This window comes from Manduca sexta, unplaced genomic scaffold (genome assembly GCF_014839805.1).
Source record: "Manduca sexta isolate Smith_Timp_Sample1 unplaced genomic scaffold, JHU_Msex_v1.0 HiC_scaffold_2752, whole genome shotgun sequence".
NCBI lineage: Eukaryota > Metazoa > Arthropoda > Insecta > Lepidoptera > Sphingidae > Manduca > Manduca sexta.
This window is the reverse complement of record NW_023593748.1, coordinates 9,097-20,179: the sequence shown is the minus strand read 5'-3', so window position 1 is coordinate 20,179 and position 11,083 is coordinate 9,097. Positions and strand designations below refer to the sequence as shown.

General features: G+C 33.1%; 2 protein-coding genes across 2 annotated transcripts; one reads left to right on the top strand and one right to left on the bottom strand.

Moving 5' to 3' along the window:
* Positions 1–2,792: 2,792 nt before the first annotated feature.
* Positions 2,793–5,330, top strand: LOC119192407 (thioredoxin-like protein 1). Its single transcript, XM_037446219.1, has 6 exons — positions 2,793–3,027; positions 3,102–3,258; positions 3,592–3,708; positions 4,143–4,292; positions 4,501–4,634; positions 4,946–5,330. The coding sequence occupies exons 1-6, from the start codon at positions 2,930–2,932 to the stop codon at positions 5,154–5,156; spliced, it is 867 nt and encodes a 288-aa protein (XP_037302116.1). The 5' UTR covers positions 2,793–2,929; the 3' UTR covers positions 5,157–5,330.
* A 331-nt stretch (positions 5,331–5,661) lies between these two features.
* Positions 5,662–10,452, bottom strand: LOC119192408 (U4/U6.U5 tri-snRNP-associated protein 2-like). Its single transcript, XM_037446220.1, is given in 11 exon segments — positions 5,662–5,776; positions 6,360–6,502; positions 6,505–6,515; positions 6,977–7,167; positions 7,287–7,446; positions 7,577–7,700; positions 7,835–8,060; positions 8,305–8,480; positions 8,794–8,908; positions 10,044–10,192; positions 10,264–10,452. Coding segments are annotated over 11 exon segments (1,437 nt in total). The 5' UTR covers positions 10,322–10,452; the 3' UTR covers positions 5,662–5,692.
* Positions 10,453–11,083: the final 631 nt, after the last annotated feature.

Sequence of the window (11,083 nt, the reverse complement as noted above, 5' to 3'; positions counted from 1 at the left end):
TTTTCTATTTCGAACGTAGCTATAGTGTTTAAATACCTTTCTTGTAGGACAAATATCAACTTTATATCTATTGTTTTAGGGACCATAGTGATTATTTCACACTCAGTATTCCGAAAATTTTATTTATTCTTGAATCGCAACTATGTGTAAGTAATATTTGTGGCAGGTTTAATATTCTATTATGCGAATCTATTTCATTGAATATTATTATGTCATCCTATAATAGTCCGAAAGAGCACTGGAACTGCTAAAATTCCTATATCTAACGAAAACGCTGGCAAAAGTCATAACGGTAATATAAATAAATTTAAATAATAACTAGAAGAACTCTATATTCCACTATAAAACTGATGCTGTAATTGTTTTAATTATAAATTTACAAAAATGCTTCCTTATTATTATGGTTTTAACATTACTCTTTTAGAGGGATTTATTTAAAGTATAATAATATACCGTTACTAGTTTTTTTTTTTTGAAGATCGTATTCTATATATTATTATTTTGTAGGCAGGTAAAAAGATTGCAATTATTTTATTTAAGATAAATTATATTTTTTACATTATTATCATTTAAACAAAACCAAATTAATCCCTGTCATGGGTCTTATATACTTCATATTATGCTCATAGGTATTTTACATAGGTACTGTTTAAATAGTGTTTAAATTTGAGCCGTGATTTGACATACGTTGCTACTTTGTCAAGCGCGGCTAGACGACCCTATAAGCCAAAACAAATCCACAAAATATCGGTCTCCCCCGATATTGAACCTGCGCCCAACTAATTAATAGTCCACTTATACCGGTACTAAAAAGTATAGCTTAAAATTATTGTATATTGTTATTTATTGTCATATTTTGAGTTGTGGCATCGCAAAACTGCTTTGTTGATATTGCGCCTGTTACAAAAGTTATAGCCAAGTTCAAATTTGACTAATTACTATTCAGTATTTACACGAGATAATAGGAAAGGCCAGAAATTTATGAACGAGAAATATTTATAAAGCATCAAAAAATATTAAATTAATTTTGCAAGTCAAGAAAGTCAAAATATATCAATTCACAAAACAATACCTTACTCGTACCTATTTGTTCTTAAAAATCCCAAAATACATCGCAAAATTAATATTCCCGCAAATAAAAATAAATACGAAATGAATCTCTTCCGAGTTTATTAAAAGGTTCGTCTTGATTCGGAGTGCTCTGCGTAAATTATTACTGGGATAAGCCATGAATAAGTATCGCCGCGGGTGGTTTGATTCAAGTCTCGCCATGATTCACACCGGACCCAGCTATAAATAATGATTAGGTATTATAGTGCGCACATTGTTATTTTATTTTAATCAAGACTCGACATTTCGTTTAAAAATAATAGGAATTGCTCGTTCGTTGTAAAATAAGGGGTGGATTATGATAGTATTATGGATTTTTTTTTTTTTATGAAAGAATACTATCGAATGTCAGATATCTAACAATCTTGGTAAAGGCCAGGTCAAGTACCATGAACGGGCGAGAATACATGAAAATATTGATGAAGGTGGAGAAAGCGAGAAAGTACCTACCCATACCATAATCGGGCAATGTGGCATGTATGTGACTTTATATAAGTACTTATATTAATTAATATTGCAGAGCAATTTTTTTTTCACAAACCCACTTGATTGGCAACTGTTACCTTCAATCAAAAGAGTTTGTAAATAACTGATCAAACTCTAACTCTACCTACGTGGAGACAGCTGAATTGCTCTAATTAATTCATCTCTTTTTATTTAATTCATTCTCTATAAACAGCTGGGTTTAATGTTTAAACAAGGCATTACTTATAAATTGCCAATTTCAAGAGGTAAATCAAAAACCTGATCTTAGGATAGACCGAGAAAATGACCTAATTGATCACGTCTATTATCACCTACACTGTCAGCATAACATTTTCTTACCACACTACCATAGTACCTACCCGGCAAATAGATCCCTACATTCAAGTCAAAATTAGGTCAATCCTTCACGAAAAGAACAACGTGCAGGTACATTTTTGTTCTTATTGTTGTTAATTCTTTATTAACTATCCAACTACCTTTCTTTCATCGGAACGTCATATTGTGATATCACCGTAACTAAGATTACTAGCATGTAACGCAAAGACTTATCCCCTTATTCGTAGAAGTTATTTATCTAAGGACGGAGCATTCCTGTGATAACAAGTCTGTTTTCAGCTTTGTTTATCTGACAGCCAATTAGATTAAAGTTGTATCTCAATATTAGCCTATCACAACGGCTCTATGTCTACACACTGCGAAAGCGGCCATGCATTCGGCACTGAAAAACAGATTTATTAACACAGCAATGCTCCGTCCTTAGATAAATAACGTCTATGTCCTATGAATAAGGGGGTTAATATTAATAACCGACCGCCAGTCAAACCTAATCTCTCTGAAAGATTCTGTTCAGGGCAAGTTTTAGTAGAAAACCCGCATAGTCTTTCCCGATTTGGGATTTGTACTCAAGACGTTACAGTAATTGATCTACACCGTTTGTATGCTGCCATAACGCAAGGAATCAGGTAACAGCATAGAATTAGGTATTGGAAACGGGAAACAGTGTTTCATTTTCAACCATTCGCCAGCCTACAGAATAAAGTCTTCCCTAGCTGCATAATCACTACATACATTATTTTGATGAAAAATTTAGGCAACCAACCATTTTTTTAATTTTTGAAATATACTTAATTTAAAAATATAACTGCATCAAAAGCATGCCCTCCAACGATAATAATTTATGCACACAATATTTTTGACATTGAACGCGACAAAACACATTTTTATTTAAGTATATTGGCAACATTGAGTTTTGTCAATCAACCATTTTGAAGTATCATTCCCGAGATTGGACTGTTGTTTCGTTTTCGTTAAATATCTAAAACTTTAAAGAAAAATGGGATTAGCCACTGTTATTGAAAACGAGGCGCATTTCCAATCGGAAATGGCCAACGCAGGCACCAAATTAGTGGTCGTGGATTTCACAGCTACTTGGTAAGTTTACCGGGTTCAAAATTTCAAGTCATCTTGTGGGTTTCGATGATTTTTACTTCTGGTGTTCTGTGTAGGTGCCCGCCGTGTCAGAGGATTGCTCCGTTCTTTGAACAGCTGCCTGCCAAGTTTCCTAGGGCTGTGTTCTTGAAGGTGGACGTGGATAGATGCGCGGAGACTGCTGGTGCTCAGGGCATTAGCGCGATGCCCACATTCATTTTCTATAGAAACAGAGTAAGTCCGAGTGTAGTCATTTTAGATGAGTATAGTAGGGATAGTAATATAATTTGAATCTATGACAGATTTCTATTAGCTTTGGAAATCTATAGTTTGCTGTTCTTTATAACCAATATTGCGATGAAGTCGTACATAAAATATGAACGTCATATCTATCGCGCGTATTATTTAATTAATATTTTAATAAATTAAATATTTTATATTAAATACTAGGAATGTTTTAAAACAATGACAATGTAAGGTAAATAAATATGTTATGAAACATTTACTCTTATTCTGTAAACTAGTTAGGATTTGTTTCATTCGTTATGATATATTTGCTTATTGCAGACAAGAATTGATCGGTTACAAGGTGCTGACTCTGCCACATTAGAAAATAAAGTTAGACAGTATTACGGTACTGAAACTGAAGAGGCTGGTGATGAAGACAATTCTGTTGCTGGGCATGTGAGTGATCCATTTTAGGAATTATAGACAATTTATTGACCTTTTTTTAAACTAACTTGATGACAGATAACTCCCAACTACAACATGAATCTCTTCTTGAATTTGGTGGAGAATAGAATAGAATTAATTTAAATGCATAATGGACTAAAACCCTGCAGTATTTTCATACTACTCTACTCATTTCCATGCTAACATTAATTGTCTTGTGACATTAGTCATAGCAATATTATGAGTAATTATGCAAATTTGACTCAAACACAGAGCTGACATTAATATTTTTAGTAATTTGAACTTACACATTTTATATATAAATTATGATTATATCAATATCCAATTTTTTATCTGTTTTTTTTACGCTTAAATGCTTGACATATATAAATATTTTATATCTACTGATATTGCATTCTAATTTATAAAAAATCTTCTATTTTCAGATGGATTTGGTGACATTTATAACTAAGAATGAGTGTGAGTGTCTGAATGAGGCTGATGATCATCCTTTGGCTCATGCTCTGACTGCAGGAAGGGGATATCTGGCGAGCGACTGTGATGCGCAGCTCATTATTAACGTCTCATTCAATCAAGTATAAACACTTTTAAATTTTTCATTCCAAATTATCTTCAACAAAGCCAGTAATTAGAAATATACTACCTCTTAAAATTATAATATAATTGCTCAATCTCCTTAATAGCTTAACCATAATATTATAATAATGTGAAATAATATAAAATTTATACTTGTGTCATTTGAAACTGCATTTTATCAACAACTTCTTTTAAAATTTGTGTTAGGTGGTGAAACTGCACTCATTGAAGATCAAAGCCCCAGCTGATAAGGGGCCTAAGTTCGTAAAACTCTTCATCAACCAGCCGAGGACACTGGACTTTGAACAGGCTTCCAGGAATGTCTCAGTACAGGATGTGGAGTGAGTATTACTTTACCAATGTTGTGAACTAAGATAATAGTTAATAAATACAAATGATGCATGACATTTTAGAGATTGGCAAACATATTTATGGCAACAATTTTATTAATAACAGTTAAATTGATTTATTAATTGATAGCTAATTGTAATATAAGTCACTCAAAATTTTAAAAATATACTTTCCCATTTTTTGTAAACAGCTTAAATTCGGCGATTAATAAGTCTAATGAAGCTATTCACAATAGACAGATTTTGTTAATACAAAAAATCTATTGTTAACTAATCATCTAATATTATGGTTTTTCCCTCAGGTTTACTCCAGGTGATCTGGAGGGCAAACCAGTTCCACTCAAGTTTGTGAAGTTCCAAACTGTTCAGAATATTCAGTTATTCATATCGGACAATCAGGGAAGTGGTGATGTCACACAGATCGACCATCTGGCGTTCTACGGCTCCCCTATTTCAACAACAAATATGGGAGAGTTCAAACGTGTTGCTGGTAAAAAGGGGGAAAGCCATTAATTCCGCTCAATATAGGTAGTTCAGTTTTGTAAATATGTGTATTCAGACAAAAATGTAATCAGTGAAACTGTGTGAATGGTAATGCTTCTACCAAATGCCAAAATGTATGGACTGATTTTAATGAGCTTGTATACATTTTGGTATGACTTTATAATATCCATCATATTTTATAACTTGCAATGCCATAAATGATTGGATTATTAGACGCAATATATACATAATCCTATTTAATTTTAGTAAAATAATACAATTTTTAATATTTATTAAAATGCAAATCTGAACTATCTAAATATTTTTTACAAGACACTCGTGAAGTTGTAGAGCATTTCTCAAACTGTGTCAAATAGTAAATGTGAATTATTCTAATATATTATCACATATTTATAAAATATGTATGCATAACTTTGTGATTATTTTGTTTTAAGCGTAAGGTCATTCCATGGGCCACAGTTTGTTAAATGAAATTCTCATGATGTATGGAATTTGTATATTCAATAAAACAATATTCATGACAAATATACATTTTATTACCAAACTCAGTCCTGCTTAAGCTCATATATTTGTATGTATGCCTCTGTGAGGGAGAATGGCATTGTCCAGGCTTTCCATAGTCTAAGGACCTGTTTCATCACTTCAGAGTAAATGGTACTCATCTCAAAGCTCACCAAATACAAAACTCATACGCTGATCTATGCTGCCTAATTAATGGTACAAAATGAATATCATGTATTTACATTAACGGTTTAATGTATTCTCAGAAATTTGAAACTGAAAATTTACTTGAATCTTGTGAAACAGGTCTTAATTCTAATAAAACAAGGTATCAGATAAAGTATTAATTATTTATCCCGCTATTTTTCTACTGCCAAAAAACTTGTGAACCGGCAAGTTCTAAATTCGATTTGCAGGTCAGATAAGAAAATTGAGTTTAAAAAAAATGGATGCCTACTTGCGGTATGTACTAACTTAAATTGTGTGCATGCATTCATATCGTCGTTTAGCCTTTGCTTATGAAAAATTTATTTATTTATTTAGCACTTTATATACAAAAGTATACAGGCGGACTTAATGCCATAGGCATTCTCTACCAGTCAACCTTAGGGTGGTGCAGAGATAAAATTATCTCGGAAATATAATAAAAATTAGAGCAAACCAAACTTGCCATATGTATTCCTTTGAAACAAAGAAATAACAATATTGTACGAACCATTGCTGTGTTGGCTTGTGCAACACGTGAGCCCTATATGTTCCCTTTTCTGGAGTCCCATCGTGCACAATATTACCCACCAGCTCATATATTGTTTTACCATTATGTTTTGCCTTCACTTCTGGTGTGAGGATATCTCGAAGTCTACATTCCTGTATAAGAGAATATTTTGTATGTACTATACATTAAAATATAAGTGGCAATAGCCTGATTGGGAGTGGAATTGACTGCTGAAACAAAGGTTCAAAAGCTAAAGGCACATACAACACTTTTCTATATATGGTATAGAAGTATATATAACTAAACGGGCAAACCGCTAGCCAGATGATAATCTTCACATGTCGAATTACAAATCACAGAATGCGGATTATCTATCTATTCTGTTATATAAAGCGTTTGTTAGTTTGTTTGAAAGCGCTTATCTCAGAAACTTCTAAACCGATTTAGATTTTTTTTATTAATGAGCTAAGTATATTGCTCCTGAGTACTATAGGCTACTTTTGATTCTGGAAAACCATATCCACGAGGGCGGAACCGCAGGCAAAAGCAATCTTAAATAAACGTTACAGGATAAGGGGATAAAGGATTAAAGAATAAAATGGCCTAAACATACTTAACGGGGAAGTTGACAACTGTCGGGTTCTTCTCCACGAAAAAGGTATTTTTCGTGAACCTCTTGATATACAATATCAGATATGGCGGTAATTGTGTTATTTCAAATCTTTTTAAAAAGTTCTCTTTATAGGTTTTGTATTCTTTTGATGTTTGTCCGTTGAACTTAGATAGTAACTGATAGAGGTTTACCTGTAATTAAATTTGACAAGTATTAACAAATACCTTATTAAGTACTTCATGGAAGACACTAAAAATTACACATATATTATGGTGCATAAACACAAGATAGTCTTTATAAACCTATTTACCTGAGGAATAATATTTTCTCTAAACTCGTCAGTAAAGAGAGGTGTAGGTGGCAGATCGCACGTGAGATACAAAAACGGCGATTCAGTGATCATTTCACTGTACTCTTCGCTGTTTAAATCCACCTTGGCCGCATCATCTGCATCAGGCGGCGGTAATTTCCTGTGAAATAAGAACTACAGTATTGACTAGTGTTAAAACACCTTTCCGTCTGTCATTGTAGGCTATGCAAATTTGCAAGACATTACGACCTTTTATTATCCAAGCAAAAGCCAGATAATATAACGCATACCTTGTGTAAATCCTCATGTGTCCAAGAAACGATTTATATATAATAGAGCTGTTAGGCTTCTTGGTACCATTCAACGCCATGTGTAAAGAGTTCAAAAACCAGGACAAGAAATCGACAGGATCACCTAAAAACATAAACTTTAATAAGAACAGTTTTATGAATTGTCCTATAAAACAACAAAGTATAGTTTGATTGTTTGAGATCTTTTCCATGCCCTTTTGATATAAAGCCCTAAATCCCAGTGATAAAAAAACTTACTCTGTTTAATAAACTGGAACCTCTTCTTGGACCATAACACAACAGCTTGCAGCATCTCGTGTGGTGAAACGTGCGCTTTGAACGCGCGAGGGTTCCACAGTTTGCGTAGCAGCTCACCAAATCGCTGCACCAGCAGGAATGAAGAGTCACCAGGCGGTCGCTTGACGTCGGCGTAGTTCTCTTCACGCAGGAAGTAATTACGTAGCGGTCGCACTTGTGAGAGACACTGAGATGTGTAAGCACTATATTATTATACAAGCCTTGTAGTAATTAAATTTACTCAAATTATGTTAGTAGCCTGATTTCATTATGTATTCATAAAAAAAATACTTATAAACTTACAGTAATATTAACATAGGCATAATAGGTTCATGCTATATTGAAAGACAATTCCCAATTATTAAAAGTTCTAAGTCAGAAATCTTTATAAATATATATATGTTTTTTTTTTTATATACAAGTCAACGTACCTGTAAAATAACATTGCAATAATCATTGGCCTTAATGTTGTTAAGACCGACAATACCAGGCATATACATTGTCCCATCTATTGCTCGACACATTTTCGTATTGGAATCCATCTGTTTAATTTGATCAGTTGTAAATGTAGGGTTCAATACATACTTGATGTCATTGAGGGATGAATCTGAAATGAAAAGAAATATTGCTATTGTTAAGATGGCATAGGGATTAAAATCCATTTAATTTATGTGCAATCCTTTTGCTTTATTACATTGAGATCAAAAAAAATAATACAAGGAACGCCATGCTACCAGTGGCGAAAGATGAAATTTTCCGAAAGAGAACCCTATAGGTATTGATATGCGTAAATGTGGCCTGCAAATCGTTCTAATGATATTTCGTTTTTCTGCATAAATTCTAAATAAAGGGAAGCTGCCAGGAATCGAGTTATATGGACCCTAAGCCACTGCATGCTATAGTATCCATGACATACTCACCAATAACTTCATAGTTGTCAGGCAGACAATAGAACTTCAATGTGTGAAGATTGAGGAACACATGGTGACTTTCAGCCACCGAGTGAGTGTATGCATGAGTATTTGTACCTCTCCCCTGATGTAACACAAAATTTTAATTAATTATGAATTGAAATATAACTATTTACAGATTTTATCATGGTTACTTAAATTAATATTTTCTCCTGTCAAGACTTTGCAGCCTTCATGGTCACAGGACAGACTAATTGTAAATTATTTATACAAACAGAATTTGATTAACTCCTAAGTTTTAATTTCAAGTGGATAGTGGAAAGGGCAATTGATAATATGCCTGAAATGCTTAAACAAACTATTTATTTAATTTGATAAGTGATTCAATTAAACAATGTATGGTGGAGTTGTTCCCGTTTTATAGGTCTTTAAAAGCTCAGCATTTGCGTATGTCCAGCTTTTATGGATAACTAACTATATCCAGTCTTAGGTTACAAAAGGTCACATATAGTGTGGTAATTGCAAAATTATATAGATAGGTAAAATACTAAAAAAGATTAGGTAAGGTTTTCAATGAAAACTCCCAGTCGGCTTGTTTTTACATCTTAAACTATTACATGAAGTTACACAAAACATTAACCAATTAAACACATAGACCTTCATGAATCACTTCCATCCATTGATGAAAACCTTGTGAATATCTATTTGGTAGTGTTTGAGTTTACCCCATTAAGGCAGTCGTGGGAGGGCGATTTCATTTTATATCATGTAAGGATAGTTATGTGTCAAAACCTATAAGACTCAAATTTGTATGTAAGCTTGTTCATATTATCAAAAGCATAATTGCATGGTCACAATTTTTTTTTATTGCTTTAAATGACGCGGCGAGCTTGCCGTTCGCCTGATGGTAAGCGATAGGACCGCCCATATAGTAGAAACACCTTGAATTACAAAGTATTGTTTGATATTCCACTGTGCTCCCCATCCTGAGACATAAGATGTTAAGTCTCATTATGTCCAGTAGTTACACTGGCTACAATGTCCTTCTCACCGAAACACAACAGTGACTACGTACTGCTGCTTGGCGGCAGAAATATACATTGCGGTGGTAACTACCCAGGCGGACTCTCACATATGAGACCTACCTCCACTATTGTGGTTTCAGTCATTGAGCGGTCAAGTCCATGGCATAAACACGACACTGACTTCTATATACTGTGCTCTACAATAGATTCTTATAAATGAGGTAGATAACTCACCTGGAAATATTTTCCGCACACCAAACAAGCGTAAACATTGATTCTCGTCAATGAAATCGAACATAATTTCTCAAAATCAAAATCTAGTACGTGCCTATTTATCGTATCTAGGTACGGGCACTGAATATGTTTCGATTTTGCGGAAGATTCTGGAAATTAAATTTATATTACTGTAGGTAAACAACCAAATAACGTTTGAGGTTATGATGTAAATATTTACCCGCTACTTCGGATCCATTTTCTTCCAGTTTTCGTTTTCTAGATTGATTCTCTGCCATTTTTTAAAAAAATACAAGGATGGATATGAAAATATTAGCTACTATAAAAAATTCGTATTTTATACAATATCGACCACTTGACGCTATTTTTGACGTTTCATGTTACTGACTTTTTTTTTATATAATATTGCCAAACAATATAAATTGGATTGGATTGATTTATAATATTTCATTCGTTCAATACTGTTCTTTACTTCTTCCTTGAAAAATAAGGCAATTTACATATATTCAAGTAATTATCAGTTTCCCGGTAAAATATTAGCATAAAACAACTTGTCTTTTAACATAATGTAACAAATTATAAAATTTCAGGCAAAATGTAATGTCTTGCAATTTTAAATGCATATAACGGATTATGCTTTTTTAGTCACGTAGGAGTAGCGTATTAGAATTATATTTTGGTTTACGCAGAGTATTCTCCAACATGGAACGAGACTCCGATCCACCATCTACATTAATTTATATAAGCTGAGTCGCTCCATCATTTATATTATTAATGCAAAAGTTTTTGTAGTTGGATGGTTGTTAGAAGTTAGAAGAAGTAAATGCAAAACTAAGTGAATGTATTTGATCAAAATTTTGGACATGGACATTTCCACATAGGCTACTATATATCACGGTAATTTGCTCTCATGGGAAATATTGGTATTTTTATTAAGATTTCTTAAAACTAAATCAATATCCGTTTCATTGATTCAGAACATTCAGAATCTTAGACGTTCCAGATATCCGTAACAAGATTTTGAACATAATTGATTCAGA